This window comes from Oculina patagonica, chromosome 7 (genome assembly GCF_052425735.1).
Source record: "Oculina patagonica isolate OP01 chromosome 7, crgOcupat, whole genome shotgun sequence".
Lineage (NCBI taxonomy): Eukaryota > Metazoa > Cnidaria > Anthozoa > Scleractinia > Oculinidae > Oculina > Oculina patagonica.
In genome coordinates, this window is record NC_135764.1 from 25,829,777 (window position 1) to 25,852,710 (window position 22,934).

The 22,934-nt window shown below is 38.8% G+C and overlaps 1 protein-coding gene across 1 annotated transcript; it reads right to left on the reverse strand.

The window, feature by feature from the left end:
• Positions 1–353: 353 nt before the first annotated feature.
• Positions 354–22,907, reverse strand: LOC144660510 (cyclin-dependent-like kinase 5). Its single transcript, XM_078521165.1, has 12 exons — positions 22,722–22,907; positions 22,514–22,602; positions 21,789–21,856; positions 17,628–17,688; positions 16,842–16,898; positions 13,684–13,779; positions 12,454–12,528; positions 12,264–12,360; positions 9,415–9,484; positions 4,737–4,797; positions 2,306–2,392; positions 354–606 (listed from the first exon to the last, which is right to left on the reverse strand). Exons 1-12 carry the CDS (start codon positions 22,756–22,758, stop codon positions 511–513), a joined length of 894 nt encoding a protein of 297 aa, XP_078377291.1. The 5' UTR covers positions 22,759–22,907; the 3' UTR covers positions 354–510.
• Positions 22,908–22,934: the final 27 nt, after the last annotated feature.

A 22,934-nucleotide genomic window follows, 5' to 3' on the forward strand; every position in this document is an offset into this window, starting at 1 on the left:
GTATATTTGAAATTATGGCTGCCGCGAGTTCTGGATTCATTATGTCTACTAAGATAGGAGTCAACATTTATATCTACAAGGTCGTGACTCATTTTACACCTAAGGATTCCTACTCAGTTTGGCAAATTTCAAGTTGTTATTCTTTTTTTCAGCAGGCTTTCTTCGAGATTATCGCATTTTCTTTACGCTACATTAAAGAAAAATTCGAATAGCCAAGGTTAGTTGCATTTTTCCTGTTTCTAGAACAACGTAAGGACAGCAAGGTAATCACGTGACCATCAAGTTCTCTTCCCATGCTCCTCTCTGAAGGCAAAGAAGCCATCTTGAAATTTGAACTCACAAAACTGAAGGTCGAGTTTTGTTCACCGATAAAACTTTATTGCACATATATGTACATATTCATAAAGATTAGTTAAAATATGATTACAATATGATATTTGTTTTTTCTTTACATGTAGGATATGACTGTTTTTCAAACGATTTGCATTTTTCGTTGCGTCTGCTTTCGAGTCACGCACGGAACGAAGGACTGAGGTCTGCAAAATAGGGATGTCTCATGGCGTCTTCCGCTGATATTCTGTGAGCTGGATTGAGAACCAAGAGTTTCTAGGAAAATAAAACAGGGTCGCGTTATTATAAGGAGCCTCCTTTTCTTTGGTGTCCCTCGCAGCCGTTTTTTTTTTGGATGTCATCCCCAAAATGGCTGCGACGGGGACTACGTTTTCTTTGTTTTTGCAGGCGTTTCGTTTGATTTGTCACGCAACAATCATTTTGTGGAGAGAAACGTTCCGTGACTTCTTAAATAACGCCACCGATTAAGATGGCTGTTTATGAAATTGAATATAAGCTTTAGGAAGGAATAAAATAGGATTAAAAAAGAGAATACACGCTAACAAACAATTAACTATGAGGTGAAAATAGTGGAAACCCGTTTTTTCGAGCCCTCGATAACTAGAATCAAAAGTCGTTTCGGTAGGTTTTGTTTTACTCAGTCACTTTCAACTGTACTGCAATTAAAGCCCCCAATAGTGACGTAACGGCTTAGACAAGACTCGGAAAAACAAAAGGAAATGTAGGACGATTTTCCCAGAACACTTTCTAAAGCAGCCGGCATTCGTAAAACACTTACATGAAACAAAAACTTCGCCTAGAATCCTTCTATTTCTCTCTGAACACGCTGATGTTTTTTGAGCCTCGTCGCGGTTATATTCATTTGCATTTTATTTTTAGACATCACGCACTTCGCTATTTCTCGAAACAATTTTCGTTTCTCTTGAAGGTTCGACTGAGAAATCGAGATTGCACTCTAGTGCTAAAAATCGGATGAATGTAGCATAGCATTTTACTATAATCCTCCTCTTTTGATCCAATTCCAACCTCTTGATGCAGAAGAAGGACGTAGGGAGATAGATATGCTAGGAAGCCGAATTGGGTTTTTCAGAATAGAATCATAACTTGTTTAATGACCAGGCCCAGAACAGCTCAAGTCTCGGGGAAAATTTAACAAATACATATTGGACACTTCCCTCATTAAAAAGGTTTATGCTACAAAACAAATACATTTCTGACTTCCCCGGTGAGGGTGCGAACATCAAGGTTATACCCGTTTTTTTTTTTTGGTTTAGAACTGTTTTCTGGTTAGCACTTCAACACAACTCTACAAAAGATTACGCCAAACTCTAAAGTTAGTTTCCAAGAAGTTAAATTGTACCAGAGAGCAATTGAAAGCACTGGATTTTAAATAAACTCTTGCTCATAAACTGTACTTGCAAAGGGACTGTCTATAAACCGTACATTGTGCATGAGGTTTGTTTTCTGTGGTTTGCGTATATTCGAGCCGCCACCTTAAACAAATACCGCCTACAGTCAAGGACTTGAAAAAGACTTGAACTCCAGCTTGGCCTTCGGAGCTCTCAAATTTTGCTTGCCCAGAGCTTTTACATGCTTGTCTTAATTTACTTTTCGGTATGATTTAGTTGGAAGACGACTTGACGGGCAGAAAAATCTACTTGACCCGGACGACCGAAAGGCGCCTTTCTCAAGCCCTGGTACAGCCGTTTCTTTTCTTTTTTTAGGACTCAAGATGGCGGGTCGAAGATCGAATAGCGAAAAACAAAGAGGTTTTTCATAGCCTGCTACTAGCACAGTAAGTGGTGGCTAATCTAGCTGAAGAGGCCATCACTGCGTTCGCACAATAAAAGCGAAGAGACCGGAACTGTTTGCTTAAGGACAACAATCTCCGCCAGTTTCCATTAACGATCAGAAATCTGAGTTTAAAATAAACTGAAACTCTTCATCAACAAACCTGTAACAAATCTCTTCCTGCGGCAGACAGCTTAGGGACTACAACAGCGAATGACACGGCACCTCCGGCTTGAAGGCTTGAAAAGTCCTGAAAGTTGAATAAGACAGCGCTTGTTGAGTTAATAAAGTTGCGTAAAACGATGGCGTACCTTCCAGCGAAAACCCACGCATTTTGCCTTCGGCTCGAACAGAAACAATATCAACATGGCTAAAAACAGAAGTGGAATTTTTAAACTTGAGGCGATATCTTTGGCAATTTAACTCAGGAAATTTGCCTGTTTGATAGATGTGGTGTTAAGAAGCTTCACCTCTTCACGTAAGCCCTCGTTCGCGCCTACTTCGCTGTTAGAACTTCCCCTCGCTTGATAAGACCACCTTTCTCGACTACGCAAATCCGCCATTTTGAAAAGCGGCAAACCAAAACATGGCGTAAAATACAGTACAACGTACGGCATGTATGTAAGGAAAAAAGGAATCTGTTCTGAAATAATTTCCGTCGAATTTTGACTTCTAAAACATCCTCGGTCTATGACCTCAAGATGCGTGGCAAAAAGATTTTGCAGATCGAAGACTTCAGAAATGTGAGTTATCAAGCAATCCTCTTTTGATTTTTTCCTTTATTTGAAATTCTATCGCAGTTTTTACAGGGTTTCTGAAACACTATAATATGTTTGCTAACTTTCCGGTACATCCTCAGTGCTAGAATTTGCTCAACAATAGCTTAAATAATTTGAGCTTACAAATTGCGCGTGAATACTTCATAAATCTAACTCCACGGAAATCAGTATTTGACACTGTGGACTTTACTTTGGGAAGCTGGGGCTTCTTTCTGCTACTGGGCCTCCGTGAACTTACAAACGTCTTTTAAAATTGCGAATTGTACCGAATGATACTTTCTTGTCTATCATACAAAATGTAACTCCAAAGTTCTTGCATTCTTTACGTTTAATTTTAAGGAAGTATTAAATGCTTTTCCTGTTCAAGATGAATGTCAAGTTTTAATCCAATACGCTAAGAGGCGGGCTGCAATCTATGGACAATTTCTCCCTGTTCGGACATTTGCCACTTCAACCATCAAAGGCGATAACCGCGGCGAAGATAACGTACTTTATTGGATATGGAGAAAAGGTATAAGCGAAAACCTGGCCCCTAGCCTGACACGGAAGGAAGGCTATAGCTTGTTCAACGGCTTATTTTGTGTTCAAATTGATGTACTTTTGTTATTTGGGACAAAAGGTTATAAACTTATAAACTAGACAAGGAAAGCAATGGAAGTACGAAAACTCGAACAATTAAGTTTATAAAATGACCTGAGGCCATGACCAAGCAGATATTGCGGAAGCGCATAGAGAAATAATTTGTACGCCTTAGGGTGTTTGCTTTACAGTTCACCGCATTTTTGTGCACCTTGCATTTTACGGGGAGCCACATTTCACCTCAGTGCCACAAAACTGGATTACGCCTTAAGTTTTACCGCCGGCAGAGCCATAATTAATTCGCCTTTTATTTTACCGAACAGCTACAATTGTTTTCGCTTTGCATTTTGCCAAAAGGCCATAGTTCAACACGTAAGCGTCGCGAGGACACAATTTAATCACGTTAACCTTACATTATATCATGACGCAGACAAACTAATACGCCCTCCATTTCATTACAGAGCTGCAAATGTTTTACACCCTGCATTTTGCCGCGAAGTAACATTTTTGTCAAGCCTTGCAATTCGCCACAAAGCCAGCCACAAACTATTACCCCTTGCATTTTCCGCAAAGCAACGTCTTCATACCAATTTACCGCTCCTTTTCCATTCAAAGACACGAAATGCACAGTTTTTTTATGAGAAAGTGTAGCCGTCAAGGGAGCAACCCATTTTTTTAGACAAGAAATGTCACGGAATTTGCTAAACTAAATAGACTTTTGCTCGAGAAAAAGGTGAAAATGTACACTTAAACTGGAGTGCTAAAATCCATTTGTGGTTTTATTGTGGCAACACAATTTCAAGTCAATAAATCTCCCAAGTATTAAAGTTTCACGCAAGTTTTAGAGTGAACGGATAGTACTATGAAAAGCAGAGATCCGAATGTATTTAGCTGAGTACTTATTTGTTTTCACTTTATCTATGGGAAGAAGACAAGAAGATTTCAATTAACAGGAGGCAAACTTGAAGTTCAAATCCAACGAGTTAATCACTATAGGATGCACTTCATTCACTTTTATTCATAATCACATTTAACACTTGAGAACGCACGCAAATAATTCTGGCAATTTCTAATCGCCAATTTGAACAGATAAAAAATAAGAACAAAGTTGGATCGGGTACAAGACACAACAAGCCCTTACCAGCAGTGCGCATTAGTTGAAAATTACACACAACAAACGCAGAATAAATGATAAAATAAAAAATGCCCTGCAACGCGGGAAAAAATAATAGTTACCTTGTAATCTGGAAGTTTGACGGCATTTGGCCATGTTTCTTCCGAAGGCGGGCCTAAAATTCTTGGGGTGTTGTCAAGGAACACAGATTAAACTACAAATGAACCGAAACTCCGAAGAGACCGGCGTAATCTGAGATATGATTCTCGTGCAGGCTTAATCGTTGGCTCTCTGAGCCTGCTAAATGTAAATTAACATAAAAGCCCATTCTGTCTAAAGGTAGACAATAACTTAAATAAGCCGGCAGGACATGAACTATGCGGTAGCTTTTGTAACTCTCTCGGGGAGAATTTAACTAATTGATTACTATTAAAGAAACCACTGCAATGAACGAGAAATGGGTTTCTTTTCATAGAGAATATGAAATCGAAGTTATTGCGTTAAGACACTGAAGAAAACAAAGTGAAATTGAGCAGTGCTTAAAAGTCGTAGATAAAAAAAGGGCGTCTAGTTTCCGAAGTGCCTTGACTATCCCTGATTCGGCGTTATCAAAGCGGCATACGAAAGGGATAGATTGGGCAAATGTTACAATCAATTTACTTCTAGTTTCAGTACCTTGTCAAATCTTTGTTTATAGCCACTTTGCGGATTCACTTTTCTAAAAATGTACATCCTTTTTATCTCAATTACACACCAATTTTCTAAAATAACATAACAAGTGCACTGTAGTCTTTTAAAAAGATTAATTTGCCGACCGCTTTTGAGAGACCGAACGCCTTCAAAAATAAGCCAGTGAGGACCACCTCGATGAAAGGCTAATAAAAAAAGACAAGCCTATATTCACCTAATTTGCATGCAAGATTTGACCTAAAAATCATATCAAAACGAGTGTTTATTTAACACCCTTATTAACCAAAAACAAACCGCAAAGAAAGTAATGGTTTACAACGTTAATGCGAGGAGAGCTACATGCAGTAAGGCTCAAAAACCAAACAAGATCGGCAAGAAAAGCAATTTCAGTGTGTAATGAATTTCAAGCTGTCAAATGGCTTTAATTTCTGCCTACAGTTGGTCGATCATTTAGTTGATTGTCTTTTTTTTTTAGTGTTTGCTTTTTCGTGTTTAAATTCACGTCCCACTCACCCAAGTCTTTTGTAGTTCAAAAGTGAAAACCGAACGTCCCTCTTTAACAGGGCGTTTTGGACTCTGCTTTTATCCCAAGCCCTCAGTTGTAAGTGGAGAAGAAATTCTTTGAATTCCAAGCCGGCGTTTAGCTTACAAAACTGTCCAATATCATCAAAAGATATTGTAACAGAGCTATTCCTTTTAGCACGGAGCTGTAAACAATTAAATATAGAGGCCCTGTCTCAGAAAATGTGCACCGTGGTACATCGATTTGTTATTATTTTGAGTACCCTGAAAGAACCAAATAACTGTGCCATTATCAACCGATATCAACCGCACTCGCGTGCGTGTGATTTTCTTCGGAACACGAAATTCACAAAAAGCAAATAAATTTTTTGTTCAAAGACGAACTGTCACTTGGCGTGTTTTGACGACTTTTTTCTTGCGGTGAAGAAGGAACACAAGCTATCCGTCTGTATAAACACAGTACGAGGCTTTTCGGGGAAGACCTCTGCGTGAAATACGCGCATGTGCGCGCGAGAAAACTCGCAAATATTTCGCGGGAACGAGGAGAAGCTTTTAAATGTTTTGCAACTCTGCCTTCGTTTTTTTCGTGCAGCTATCAGTTCACCGAAATGGCGGAAAATGTTTTTCCTTCTTTACGCTCATTTCTATAACAGTTAGAAGTGGAACTTTTAAAAGCAAAGAGGAAACAAGCCGATACAGGAAATAATCTTGATAAGCCAATAAATTCTCCAACGTAACATTTTAAGAAATATATGATGATCAGTAAAGAGAATTGATCTTTTGAAAATCGCATATCGAACTCTGTGTTTTGCGGTCTAATGTTTATATTTTTTGACAGGTAAATACAATGTTAACACAAGTTAAAAAAGATCGCAGGAGAAGGTCGTAATAACAGATTTTTTTTTTTAATTTGTGCGACAAAGAAAATAAACTAAACTAGGCCGTAACATTCGGGTGTCACCGCTAGTTAGGAGGGTTTAGAACCGAGAGCCAAAATAATTGCCCCTTTTAGTGTCAGGACTACATGCTATCTTGTAGCTGAATTTTAAATTTCAAGCATGGAAAATTCTTCGCCGCGTCACTCAGTTCCTCCATTGAACCCAGAATTTGGACATTTCGCGTTTTGGCTTCGCAGAGGATGGCGAAGAAATGCAGCAAGATGCACAAATAAAACTCTGCCCAAACGGAATTCAAGAAGAGGCAAAATTCCAACTTGTGTCCACATGCGATTTTGCTTGGCCAAGACTTGCGCTCACTTTTATCAAGAACAAATTTGCACGAAGTTGACACATGTTTTTTCACTATTTGGCCGCCCAACGCTTTGTTGTTTGGTTCTTGTACCAAATCGCAGCGTACGCGGGCGAGTTGGGCTGTAGCATTTACAACTACCGCGCATTTGCGAGGAAACTTGCGAGACAAATTGGCCACCCAGCTCAAGCCTGTAGGCAGGTTTATATTTCATAACTTAAGCCGACTTTTACTTTAGTTTATATAATGGTATTTTATCTAAGGCAATTAAATTAATGCATAGCCATTTACTGAGGGCTTGTTGTTTAAAGCACGATTAAGCTAATCTAGTATTTGCATGAATTTTGATTAAAACCCTGTAGCTTTTCAGCGAATTTTTCTGTTGATATTTTTTGTCTTTCACTTTTGACTTCGACTAGAACACACGGTAGTCAAAGACACTTCAAGACAAGGGAAATTAAAACCTCTGTTGACTTTAAACCCTCGCTCAGCCTTAATCGGCTTTCGAACAACCTGGTCTATTGTCTGGTCTTGCCTGGTTGGTGACGTTTTCGCTATCATCGTGCTTGTGGTTTCCTTAAACTCTTTTAGCGTCAATCATCCGTTAGATTAGCATTTATGTTATCATTGTCTTTTGCAACAGAATCGAAATATAGCCAAATATTCATTTTCCGGTGTCCGTCTACGTTAGATTTTGGAAAGCCGATTAATTAACACTAATCCAGACCTAAAGTTAACCAAAGATTTAACCCTTCTTGTGCGAACAATACGTTTGAAACCGCAGATTTATAAAGGAACATTGTAATATTTCTCAAACCAGACAAGAAGTATAAAAAAAGCTGTAATGTTTTCATTGTCCTTTGCAACAGAATCAAAATATAGCCAAATATTCATTTTCCGGTCCCCGTTAGTTTATGGAAAGCCGATTAACACTAATCTAGAATTAAAGTTAACCAAAGATTTAAGAAACATTGTAAGATTTCTCAAGCCAGACAAGTATGAAAAAAAGTTAACAGAAATTATCATTGATAAGATGTAAAACTAGAATCAAACTTGTGCAATTTAAGATAAGCTTTATCTTGCTTTAATCCTTCGGGCCGCCTGCCATACAATCGATGTGTTCTGAGCCATCTTCGCAAAGGGGCTCCCATGCAGGGAATTTCCTCCGAGTAAAAGCACAGGAAAGAATAATTTAACTTTTGGCTCGCTCACTCGACCACACATGCAAGATGAGTCGTGATTCACGAAGACGTCTTCCCAAGAAGTTATAATTACTGCGACGGCAATCTTTTAACTTAGTTGTTTAACATTGTTTGGATCGAGTTTTGTGGTGGTTAAATGTTGTCCTCCTTTGCGCGAAACAGTGCGAACGCATTTCACTTTTTGTCCACACGGTTACTTTAAAATGGCGGCTCTGTGTTGGAGAAAAGCGTTCTCGGTAGTTTTTAGAGATCCTACGCAATCAAGAGTCAATGGCGACGCTTTATAACGGTTAAAATTAACCATAAAACAGAACCGAGAAAGTCACCGAGAAACCTTCACTACCCAAAGCCTGAAAGTTCAAAATGAACGAGAATTTCAGTATGTAGGTCTCATTCACCTCAAAGGATGTTTAAGTTATCTTTGTTGTTTTATTTACGTTTACTTTTTACTAGCTATACTTTACATTTCAGTTTCTCGACGCAGTTTGGTAACCGAAAAGTTCAAAGCACTTTACACGGCCTATGTTCACAAGAAGCAAAACAGAACAAATTAAAAAAGCAGTTCAATCTGTGAATTTCATAGTTCTCATGTATCTACATGTAGAAACTTGAATGTGGTTGATGGAAGACTTCTATCCATTTTGATATTTATAGTGTTTGATATCCGGCTTACAGTTCTAGCAGTGTTTCCTTCCCCATCAGACATTCATAAAACAGAAACATCGTCCTACAAAGAGCGCTAAAAAGTAAATAGGTTTCTACATATCTTGTTGAATTTGTTATAAGTTGACCTCTACAAAATCATGACGTAAATTGACCAGCCAAGAACCACGACGGTGAATTGGAGGACAATTGGACGACCGAGTGTACAGGAAATAGCACACTTCGGCTCTTCGGCTTTGTTCGGACGACTGTTCGGGCTTGTCGGCTTTTCAAGGATTTTATCTGATATGACGCGCGGGAGTTGGGAAGGAAATAAATTGGGTTGCTTTGCAATCTGGTGGAGAAAAAAATCCCGTCTATTCTCTTTTTTAAATTATCCCTACATTTGATAAAATTTCGATTTCTTCATTTCCCGCTAAATAAATGATAAATGTAATATTAATTACGGTAGGGACTAAAATTTATCAAAGGATACTTAAAAATTCGTCTCAACTGGTCATCAATATCGTTTCCTGGAAATAGCGGTCTGCCTCCATTCGCCATTTCTGTGGAGAAAAGAGAACGAATAAGATAATCTCACTGTAGCTGCCTAACGATAGAGCAGTTTTCAATATCTTTTATTTAGTTGAGCCAGCGATTTATTTTTTTGTTAAAAAGGTATGGGAAGGAGGTGAAAGGTTCATTATTATTTAAAATAATTCTTTTTTTTTTTTTACAAAACACAAAAATTTTTATAAAAAAAAAAAAAAAAAAATAATCACCCAAAAAAAAAAAAAAAAAAAAAAAAAAAAAAAAAAAAAAAAAAAAAATAAAAAAAAAAAACCCGGCGGAGGGGGGGAAAGGGGGGGGTTTTTTTTTTTTTTTTTTAAGAATAAAAAAAAAAAAAAAAAAAAAAATAGTGCGTGATGTAGGCATTTCAAGATAAACAACCGCTACAAAACACGAAAGAAGGCCAGTTTTGCCTTTTCTGAGCTCTACGAATGCCTAATAAAAAGTCGTGAAAAAGTAATCTTCCCAATCAAAACAAAGATCAGTTTTTTTTTCCTTTCTAACTAATAAAAAGCAAATACAAAACGAATCGTGAGTTCAAAGTGCTTCCCATTTTCAAGGTGCGACCGGTCGGACCAACAGGAATTGACCGTTGTAAACAATGAAACGACATTTTCCCGGTTAAACCGGGGCCAACCTAGTGGAACGGTTCTTTCCATTTCGCATTCCTTTTCCCCAGTTTCCCGCATCTGTGAGAAGCTACTGAATTTAAAGTGAGACAACTGAACGGTTTGTCAAAATGGAACGGTAACGAACCGTACTCCAGAGGACCAGAGGTGGTCCCAAATATTCCTGTCAGACCGAGCGAAACGGACCTTTCCATTTGACTCCGACCGAAATTTCCGAAATATTTGGCTTAATGGAAAGCGTGACTTGACTTGTGCACGTTTTCCCGCGCTTGGCACTTTTCTTTGAGTTCTGATTGGTTCATTGAGCAAGACTAATAAGGCTGGTTTATTTATGCGATGCAAATGAATGCGCAAGCGTACTGTAACGAAAATACAGAGGCAAGAGCAAGGAATAGATACGTTGCCATTTTCTTGCACTTGTGCTTGCTCTTGCGATACGGCAGTTCACACGAACTTATGCATCCCGCTTGCCGAACTGAACCAGACCTCATTTGCATTCACTTCTTGGATTTTTGGTTGTGGTTGTTCGACCGCCATTTGAAAACAAATCAGAAAAATAACTTTTTGTAAGACCGTTATCAAGGTGACTTAAACTTGACCATCCAAAGCAAGCAGGGTTCTAGCATTTATTTTGTATTTCACTGCTTCAGCACAAATAATTGCCAAGACAGAGACCAGAGAACTGTCGACGCCAATGGTGAAACAATATAACGAGTGCACATATAAGCAAGTTGATGTGCGCATGCGAACGCGATAACATTTTATTAGTAGAAACTCAGCCGTGTTCTATTGAAAATCCGCGAATGTGATTGGTTCTCCCACTGCTTTCTATTTTAACAATTAGACTACGAGCCCGAGTTTTCTACGAGCAAATAGTCAACGAGGCGCAGGATTGCAGTCCAAAACCTACAATATTGTGCACTTTGAAGATAAAAATAAAAAAAATTTACCGCTTAAAGAGCTACTCGCGCGCGCGACTGTTTTCTATCGGCGAATAGAAAACAGTGGGAGAACCAATCAGATTCGCGGATTTCCAATAGAACACAGCTGAGTTTCTACTAATCGCTGATACAGTCGAAGCTCTCGACACCCTCGGGACGCGAGAAAAGTGTCCGTAACTGGAGCTGGTCGCTCACTAGAATGGTTCTCGTAAGCGGCCACAAGAGGTGTAGAGGATAGATGGCCGCTTACGGGAGCTTGCCCAGCTAACAATAACCGGACGGACGTGGATGACGACAAAACAAACACTGAAATATGGTACTGTAATTACTGTAAAATCATTGTGACGAACGGCGGTGTGAAGTTGATTAATAAAAACAAGAAACAGAGGTTGTTAAAAGGATATTCTTTGGATACCCGCTAACAGGAGCTTAAAAACAAATAATTAACAATTATCCTGCGAAATCGCGCGGAATATCGCCTGATACTTAGCCGACGAGGCCGTAGGCCGAGTTGGCTAAAATCAGACGATATTCCGCAAGATTGAGCAGGATAATTGTTTTATTATTCAACAAATTGTCAACGAAACACATTTTGGACATAGAAAAACTGTTATTATGCAGCGCTTTACAAGATTTCGGACGAATCTTCGCAACCTACGAATATCGCAGGATATCTGTTATGTACGGATGACAGATATCCTTAACATTTTGACCATATATGGGCAGCGCGCGCATCTGTTGAATAATAAAAAGTCTTAGTCGTAATCTCTGAAAGTGTCCGCGGCAGATTACGGGAATGTCTGCTTACGAGAATGTAAAAATACAGAGTTTGTGTGGGGGTTAAAACGGGGTTTCAAATAAGGCGGCCGTAAGGAGGCCTGCCCGCTTACGAGAGTGTCCGTTCAGAGAGCTTCGACTGCAGAAAACGATCGCGCGCTCGTTGCTCATTTAAAGATTAATTTTTCTTCATTTTTGGCTTATAAGGAGGTAAAATTGTAGGTTTTTGGACTGCAGTCCTTTAAGAGTTTCTACTAAAACAATTAGACTACTCGCCCTCGTTTTCTATAAGCGATAGTCAACTCGGCTGCGCCTCGGTGACTATTCGCTCATAGAAAACTTGGACTCGTTGTCTAATTGTTAAATACACACTGTAGTACGCTTAACTGCAAACGCATTTAAAATGCAGTTACACAAAGTACACTTACCTGCAAAAATGCATCCAGCTGACCACATGTCTATGGATGTCGAGTAAAGCTTAGCTCCCATGAGTACGTCTGGAGGCCGGTACCACAACGTTACCACCTGAAAAGATCGAAAAAAGAAAAGAAATAGATTCTGAGTATAAAGCGAAACGAGAATGAACTTATGCAGGGGATATTAATTAGGTTTGCTCACCTCAGCTGAGTAGCATCTGACTGGAATACCAAAAGCTCTGGCCAGACCAAAGTCAGCAAGCTTGAGCTCGCCATCCTATGAAACAGTCACACGAAAAACTTATAAACACTCATGTAATTTAGGACTCTACTCTGTACTAGGCCTACTCTGGGACCCAAAGTCGCCGTAACTTTGGGTGACTTAAGGCGACTTTAGCTTATTTTGTCCAAAATTACGGGCGATTTTGGGCGATTTAAGGCGATTTTGGGCGACTTTAGGCGACTTTGGGCAAATTTAAGTGACTTTAGGCAAGTTTAGGTGACCTTTTAGGCAATTTTAGGTGACCGACCTAAGTACAGTTGTGGTCAGATACATGTACATGGGAATCATCATGGTACACCATAAAGCATTGTTACAGAAAATATCTATACTATCTATAAAACAACTAAGAGCGACTTAGGGTGACTTTAGGCGCGGAGGCGACTTTGGGCGACTTTAGGCGACTTTGGGCGATTTTGGGTCCCCGAGTAGGCCTTGTACTGTCTACATTTCTATACCCTGAATTCAAGGTGGACATGCTTGTGTGACCAGAACAAATTGTCTGCCATAAGGAAGTTAAAATAAAGGACCTGAGGCAGGGGCCAATTTCATTAAGGGGTTTCCTCTGATGTGTTTCCTGAGGCGGGGAGGGCGGGGGGCAGACAACCCTGATATTTACCTTAGGGCCCAGTTGTTCTAACGGTGGATAGCACTATCCACTGAACAAATCACTATCCAGTGTATAACTGACAAAGCAAACTACGCTCACTACTGGATAGTGATTAATCTGGTGGATCTATAGTGTTATCCACCTTTTGAGCAACTGGGGTAGAATAAGGCAAGAACAACAGCTGGTATCAAACCCAAGCCACATTGGTGCGAGGTATGGACTTACCCAAGAGTGCCACACCTGCACCTCATAGAGAGGGATAAATTTACTCTTGATAAGTGTGTTACTGCTTTGGAGGTAACACACTCCCAAATTATACTATTTTGTTAGTGATCCCAAAATTCCCTCTTACTTACATTTCATTGGAAACCCTCTCCTCTCACACCAAAAATTTAACTGTGACATAAACTTCACAAAGTTTTATGAAATCCTTATTAGTAATCCCTCCCCTGCAAAAATTGTTCTGCTACCTGTTGCCCCTAATAACGAAAGACTTTCCCAAGCAGCTCTCTAGAGAAAAAAAAGTCGGTTGAACATGTTACCTTGTTAATAAGGAGGTTTTGAGGCTTAAGGTCCCTGTGGAGTACATTGCGGCTGTGACAGAAGGCCAGGCCCCTCAGCAACTGATACATAAATGACTGTGGAGAAATAGTATTAATGGTAACAGTTGTGTTAGCCGGACATTGGATATTGCAGAGCTTTCAAATGGCTTTAAACATAACTAAAAGGCTACAGTTAAGCATATTTGTATTATAACATTAGTGTTACTTTACATGTCTTTGTGATCATAAAAATTCCACTAGGAAGTCATGAATTTATTTATGATCCAGCATGGGCTTGCCTAAGGGAGTGGTCATTATTTATGGGGAGGGAGGGTTGGTGAATGAGGGGGGGGGGGACAAAAAATTTTGTCGCCTCTAAATGGAGGGCAAAAAAGTTTTTGCATCACGGATGGGGGGCGGGGTCAAAAAAGTTTGGTTGACAACCACCTGATGTCCATTTCTAGTAATTAATTAATGCAAAGGGAAACTTCTCTGTAAATAATACTCTGGCTAAGGTATAAACACATTGACAAATGACTGGTCAAATTGCTACTACTAGCTTATTTACAATGTCCTATCAAATTGTATGTTTTTCTATAAATCTATCTAGTTAATCTGATATGGGTTGATGACACCCCCACAGGGTTGGAAACTAAAATTTCGAAGCACTCGCCATCTGGGCGAGTGACCTTTGAATTGCACTCGCCCAGGTCAGTTTTCACTCGCCCAGTCTCCTTTAGTAAAAAAAAAGCCCCCCTCCCCCAACGAATTATAAAATGTTCACCGTGCGTGTCACCGTGGTGGTCGATCGCGATACAGACTGCAACCTATTTCTTAAATGAAAAAATATCCTAAAATAGATCCTAACTCCAAAATAAAAACACAAACACTTACTTCAAATGCATTTTTATTGATACCTATTCCCAAATTCCTGTAGTTTGCAATTTAAGTGTCGAAATTGTACAGTAAAAGCAGCGGGAAATGGCCGTCTTGCAGCGTTCGAGGCTCGGTGGACGAGTCAACGGTATTTATGACCAGAGGTATTACTTTGTACAACTACGTCCATCATGTAACAATCACCAAGCAGAAGCCATTTTTGACTGTTTACGAACGTGAACCAGCTTAGTTGTCATTGTTGGAGATTTCAAAATGTTGGTAGGCTATTGGCTTGTGAACAGTGTAGATTATTTTCAAGTGGAAGGTAAAAAGTTACGCTTATTTTGAATAATATATTCTGGATATGAAAATCGTCCTCGCCAAACCGGGCGAGTGTTCTGTGATTTGTACTCGCCCGACAGTTTTCACACTCGCCTGGGCGAGCGGGTGAGCGCTAATTTCCAACCCTGCCCCCATTTAGAGGGTCACCTCACACCTGCTTCTTAAAGTCACCATTTCACAATTGGTATCTGGGAGGCCATGGGTCAATTCCCAGATTTTTTCTTTGTCTCATGCTTGTGACAGATTATTATTTTATCTTTAAATATTGTTTTTGTTGTTGTCAGGTTTATCTTAGAGTTTGGCTACCCTCTATGTATCTAGATTATCAATAAAATATCAGTAACAGTTTAGTTGATCGAATGAGGTGTCCAAAAAATCTTACAGAGTATTTCTATTTCCTTGATGAAAGAGGCCCCATTAGGGGAGGGGCGTCCGAGTATCCCGTATCCCATTAATTTTTGGCCTAAATATCCCGCATCCCATAAATTCCCATTAGTTCGATATCCCACAATCTCATTTCTTAATATCCCGTATCCCTATAATTTTTTCCCCAAATATCCCGAATCCCTATAATTTTTTCCCCAAATATCCCGTATCCCTATAATTTTTTCCCCAAATATCCCGTATCCCTAAAACCCCTAATGGGGCCTCATGAAACAGAAATTAAATCATTTACACGATGTCCTTTTGATGCTGAGCAGGTTTTTAATTTAAGTATTGAAGTAGCTCAGTCAGCGGCAAAGTGACCATTTGTTGGTCACTTTGTTTTTGATCCTATGTTTATTGCGGGGGGGGGGGGTCTAAAAAGTTTACTTGATCATAAAGGGGGGAGGACAAAAAAGTTTACTTGAGCCTAAGGGGGGGGGGCATAAAAAGTTTCTGATGTTGCCTTCTCCCATTCACCAACCCCCCCTCCCCATAAATAATGACCACTCCCGTATTACTGTAAGGGGCTATATCTGGAATGCCTTGTAACTAGTGTTTATAAAGAAAATGTTAGTCTTATCATTTCCCAGGTTGTTGCCCAATCTTAGAATAACACAATTCATGTAATGTGGTTCTTTGACTGTGCACTGTCAGGGTTTGAAACTAACATATTTACTTACTGGTCTGGCTAGTGATAAGTCAAATTTTACTAGCCAAAAATAATTTTTTACAAGTCAGATTTATATATTGATTTCTATCAAGAACTGCAGTCTGTTCTAAGGCAGGAGAAGAGAGGGCTGGAAGAAGGATTACCAAGGTGACAGGAAAGGGAAGAAATGAAAAAAAAAAAAAATCCCAACATTTCATTCCAAAAGAAATGGGACAAAGAGGAGCGAACAGGATTGAACCACTTCAGAAAGGGGAAGGAGGTGGGAGAAAAAGGTACGGGAAGCCAGAGTAAGAGGTATGGGGAGCGGGAGGTTCAGATCCCCCTGTCCCCCTCCATTGTCACTAGTCAAATTTTGCTTAAAAGCCTGATTACATGGCAAATTTCAGCCCGGGCTGAAATTTCAGAACAAATCTTCTTACAAACACGTCGCGATTACACAAAGAAAGTTTCATCCCGGGCCGAATTACAGCCCAGGCTGAAATGTCCAGCCCGGTTTTTAGAACCGGACTGGAAATCTCAGCCAGGGCAAATGGGCGGAAAACCTTATGTAATAGCATTTTTAATTTCAGCCCGGGCTGAAAGTGAGCTTGCGGATGCGCAGTGGTGGTTTTCAACAAAAGAAAATGGCAGCCATGATGATTACTTAATTTTAAAAGTGTTCAGCCTGGGTTGAAATTCTCCATGTAATAGCAACAAAATTCCAGCCCGGCAAACCGGGCTTAAATTTCAGCCTGGGCTTAAATTCGCCATATAATCGGGCCCTAAATGTCAGTTGTTATTTTCAAGGATAAAGAAAGTGATGTCCTTGAAGAGTGACATCTGTTTCTCTCAAACCATCCATTACCTTAACAACACCCGCATCCACTTCTCCCTGGCAGCTGTCAAAGTACTTTTTTAGATCCTAAAGAAAAACATTTGTGTGGAAAAAAAGTTAAAAAAAAAAACATTGTATATATGTTAAATACAAACAATCCATGACAAATGGTGTTCAAAATATCTACAGATGTGAACATTTAAAGTAAGCAATCTAGGTTTGACAATCAACTGAACGGACTCATTGAAAGAAGTACCTAGGACCTAATCAAAATTACAGTTCGAGACAAATAAACCATTATTTCTCATTTCATAGAAAATTCTTTAAATTTGGAAATTCACAGTTCACTGCTAATAATGAGGGTCGCCCACTACCTCTCGGAACGAGTTAATTCATTGGTTCTTTAAACAATAGATAACAGGTGACAACAATGCCCCTAGCCCTGAATAACAATAGAGGTAGTGTTTACAGCGGGCGAATGAAAATAGAGGTTCCAGAGAGGTAGTGTCTTACTGAATAATGAAATCACACACGAGAAAAAAAAAGCCATTCCACATTTCACAGGTCTGGAAAAAATAAGGCCATTCTTGAATCATGAATTCAAACTACCCTTTACCACCCTCTTTTGAGAGTGACGAGCCAAAGACGTAAAAGCTTTCCTATCCCCCATCACTATTAATATTGGAATGCGACAGACTTAAAAAAAAACATTATCTCCAAATTTAAAAAACTTGAATTTTTTTTTTTGAGAAACTGTGGCTTACTTCCAGTCAGCAAGGAAATTCAAAAACAAAGTTATTACAATGTATTATTTACCTGATCACAGTACTCAAATACCAGCGTCAGCCTTCTCTCACTATGCATTACATCATGTAATCTAACAAATACAATGATGCCATGTTTAGTGATTCGACTTCAATCAATTTGAAATGATTCACTTTTAAAATCTTTGGTTGTGGACACATGCGCCACTTCTATCACTTCATTTAGTACAGTTGAACCTCTTTAAAGCCTGGGCCAAATGAGGATGAGAGTTGATTACAGTTGACTCTCATGAGAGTTTTAGTTTTTCTTCAACTCTCATTGACTATCACCAACTCACGCCAAACGAGAACGAGAGTCTGTCAAACGTCTCTCTTCAACTCTTATGAAAAATTTGAGTACGTTCAAAGTCAATTAGAGCGCATGAGAGTCGATAAGAGTGCATGGGAGTTCAATGCCAAACGAACTCTCATCCTTGTATGGCCCGGGCTTAAAGCCTTGATGATAGTCGATGAGAGTACTAAAGAGTACCTAATTTTAAATCAGTTGTGGCCAACCACTGAACAAAGATTTGGATTTATTGAGATGACCAAAACAAAAAACAAATTACATTATGTTCAGGTCATGCAATATACATTGTATAGTTACTATCAGGGCTGTGCCCTCCCTTACCAAAATAAAGTATACTTTAAGTGTATCAATTTTGACATTAAAGTATACTGCAAATCTATACTCAAAGTATACTTTAAGCATACTTTAAGTATACTTGGAAGAGCTACTTAAAGTATACTTGTAGTATACTTGTTCCAACCTGAAATTGGAACACCCTAAAGTATACTTTAAGTATACTTACAATCTACTTTGCAGTATACTTAAAGTATACTTGACATTAAAACCCTACAATACTAGCAACATGTATACTTAAAATGGAGTACGCATCCACTGATTGACAAAGCTAGCAGTGCCCGGGTGCCTCAGGTGACTTACTTTTGCCTTTGGGTGACCCGTATAACTTTTCTATCAAGAAAGCAGCTAAGAGCTGGGCACCCAAGATTTCTTACAGAAGAAACTTTGGGCACCCTGCAATTATTCTAATCTTGAGCACAGCTTTGACTATGGATGAATAATTTTCATGTACAGTGAATACATGTACTTCAAAATTGAATGTGGTTTTTAAAATAGTTTGAAACGCATCCTAGTTTCCATGGACAATTCAAAGCCTGTTTTTTAATCTGCTGGATAGTGCACTGTATTAAATTACACCCACTTTCAGTGTTATGTGCATAGCTACATTATCTCTTTCTACATCCATCTTTCAACTTCATCTTTCCGCATTCTGTTTGAAATAAACCAATCAAAACCAATGCATGCCATACTGTTGCTGGTTTCATGCAATTAAGTCCCCAAGTTCAGAAGGTCATGCTAGTGGGCTGTGATTGGTGGATTCTGATGTCTTGTTTGTTTAGCACGTCAAAAGATGGATGTCAATAGAAAGCTGCTATGCGCATAACACTGAAAGCGGGTGTAAAGGATTTTTTCCTGAACTAATTACATGCTCCAAGCTAGCCAGCTGTTTTGTAACAATTAAATTGTTTCAACACAGCTGGTCATCTTGGAGCATGATATATACCCCTTCAGTTACAGTGCAGATGTGCATAAATTATAACAAAATTAATTCATATTCTCACTAGGGTTTTTTAGAACCAATCATAAATTTCCACCCAGTGCAGTTTTCATTAATTTTGTTATAGAGTTCTGAATAAACACTAATTCTTATAATGCTTTCAGGTCGTGTCTCAGTGTGACTTGGTTGAGTTAACTGCTGAATGTTACTCAATATATTAGGAAACACCTTGTAAGAAAATGCGCACTCAAAGCTGTGCATCAATAACTTGATAGAAACACAGAACTAACACGAGCTGTTGACGTAATGATGGTGGGAGCAAAGAGAATTAATTTTGCATTTTGATGATCAAAATAAACGAGTGATTTATTTTTTCTTTGCAGTGTTGCTAAAAGAAAAAGAAAATTAAGTTAAACGTTTTCTGTGTTTCTATCAAGTTATAGAAACACTCCTGAAAGTTTGGGAGAACTCAAAAAAGCTGTGGAAACACTCACCTATGGGATTGTGTTTCCATAGCATTTTTCGTTCTCCAAAACTTGCACTCCTGTTTCTAAAACTCGCTAGAAACACGGAAAATGACTGTTTTCTATTTCTTAATTTGAAAATGAGCCTGGTAAAATCATATGCTGGAACAACAACCTCAAACCAAGCCTGATGCTACAGAGTTGAAAAAGTGTACCAACGAAACGGCTTTAGTTACTTCAAGTGGTGCCGCACTCTATAAGGAAAACAACTGTCTACATGCACACTCAAAATGACGAAGTTAATTGCGCGACCAAAAACGGTGTAAAAGCGATAAAAAAGTTTCAATCTTGTGTGCTTGCGGTTTATTCCACTCCAGTTTGCTTGCAGTTAGCTTCACCCTGGTTTGCTTGCGGTTAGTTCCACTCCGGTTTGCTTGTAGTTAGTTTCACTCCGGTTTGCTTGCAGTCAACTTTTATTTGTTAGTAAGAGCAGCATATTTTAGAAAATTAAGCATTTAGACAGTTGTATTCCCTATAGAGCGCGGCACCACTGAAAGTAACTAAAGCCATCCAAACTGACTGAAAATAAATGTGTAGTCTCAGTGAATATCTATACCCACCCCATGGAGGTCATTGGAAATTCTGAGTGCGTGGGGAGTGTCAAAAGCCAAAATTTTTAAGAGAGTATGAAGCTAATTAGTGGAATTTTCAGAAGAGGGGGAGGGGGGGGTTCAAACCAAAACAATAAATCTTCCATGGGGAAGGTATGGATATTTTCTGGAAAAACACAGCCAAATATAATTAACAATTATTCACTGAAGTGGAGGTGAATGGTGGTGGATCCAACATGTTCACCAGCACTAAGGTGAATAATTGTTTTAGTATAATACCACACAAGTTGAATAACTAGCGGGCCAAAGCATCACTTTTGGTAAACAAAGTGACATGTATGTGAAGGCAGTTTGTTTCTCTTAACCCTTTGCGGCCCAGTGTCCGATATATCGGACATCAAAACACACCTTGCAATTTCGCTCAGCGGACTCCCGCTTTTTAGTTCCCAGTCTCCCCCTGCATTGCAACGCCTGGCAGTATAATTCTCCGCCATTTTGTGCTGTTTTTAGCGAGTTTCTGCAGAATTTTGGTGAAATTTTCGATTGTTATGAAGAGAACAAGTTTTCCTTGACTTAGCCCAACATATTTGAAGGTAGGGGAAGTTTTACTTTGGAGGAATATTCACGATTATCTCGACGAAAACGTTGACCTACCCAACGATGGTTGAATTCTAATGTCGAAGGCTTACAAGGTGACACCGAGGATGAAAATAAAGAAGTTATTCCTCCGAGGATGATAATTTTGTTGAAGAACAAGAAAAACTAAACCTTCATGACAATAATATTGAAGATTATGAGTGCAATGAAGGTTTTTCTGATCTAGGAAGGCTACGAAACATTTGTATTTGTTGCTAAGGAGAAAAGGACACAATAGAGTGCAAGAGCAAAAACATTTTCGTACGAAAAGTTGCTTTTAGTTATTTCGCGTGACACTCAAGTACTATGTTTTTAGGGGCCTAATGTAGCTTTGAAAGAGTCAAAGGTAGCAAATGTGATATCAAAATAATATTCAATAAATTGCCTATCAATCTAGACATGTGCAGTAATTTTCATGGCTAAATCAAGGGTGTAGGACATTGAAAAGCATTGAAGTCAACATGTTGCGTTACACTAACTTAATGCTCAACCACATGTTAGACATCATTAATAAGTAACTTATTAATAAATATGTTGATTGACAGATAGCCCTATGTCTTGTCTGTCACATATCCAAATTTGGCTTTAATATGACAGATGTAACTGAAGATAGAGCAACTTTTATAAGACTCATCCAAAATTGAAGAATTTCACAAAAATTAATTTGGGCTCCAAAGGGTTAAGCTGCTCAGAGGTGAATAGTACTTTGCTAATCACCTCTAAGTTAACCAATCAGCGAGTGCGAAAAGCACTATTAATTTGTGTGGTATATACTAATTCTGAATATAGATGTTATTACTGAAGGGGTATACAGTCATGTACATGTGAACGTTGTATAAGAAATTAACAACTCGTCAATATAACCCAGCTGTCCACCTACCTGACAATATTTTTGTGCTTCAATTCTTTTAAAATGCAAATTTCCCTCAGAGCTGAGCTTGGGATGCCCTGGAAATAACACAGTGCAAAGTCAAACTAGCGAGTACTGTAGAACAAAGACCATTTACAAATGCATCAAGATGGACTTTGGTGGTCCTCAAATAGAAAAAAAAATTATCTACAGGTCATGGGTAAAATGAAAAATGCTAACACACTTGGAGTATTGTTATAAACACCGCAGCAATATATCAAATTTAAATAATAACATAAACTGATGCTGGAATTTTTTTTCATCGAAATACTCTGGAGTTTTAAATAATGCTAGTGACATAAAAAAATACTTGAATGTTAGGCTGAATTGATTTTTAGCGAACATCTGTTCGCAAATTCATTACAGGGTATTTTAGGCTTCAGAGTTGTAGCTATTAATTAAAGAGTGACATGTTCGTGATTTCGAAATATCAATTAGAACAAACTCTGGTATAAAATTGTAATCTAGTGTGATGAAATATTTTCAGACATCTATATCCCACAAAATTCTTTCGGTTTCCTTTTAACATTTATGACAAAAGTGAAAAAAATTTCAATGTATGAGTAAGCTAAGAAATCGTGATAAGCTCTTAGACTGTATGAATAATAAAATGCACAGATCGGAGCTTCGTGGGTTGTCTGTGTTGATAAAGAGAGGAAGGCAAATCCAAATCGTAAACATTCTAAATAATTTACCTCATCGTCTTCGTCGAGTCGTACCCTTTTCAGCGCCACTATCTCGTGCGTTTCTTTGTGTTTTGCTTTGAAAACGGTTCCATAAGTACCTATAGATCGTTAATGACAACGAAGTAAAAATTTTTCCCGCGCAACGGAATCAAAAAGAAATTTTGTAAACCGATACTGGACATTCATGCACAAAAAGCAGGAAATGTTCAAGCCATACCTTCGCCGATCTTCTCCAGTTTTTCATATTTCTGCATAATACGATGCCGCCTTTTCAACAATCAACATTCAGAGCTTTGTCTGGTGTTTTTTAGGGCTGAATTAGCTAAGAAGATTTGGTGAATTCACCGACCCTTTCATCGATGACAACAAAACATCATTCACTTATCCAGGCCTTTGTTGATATTTGTCGGAGGTCTGGCGCTAATGGGAG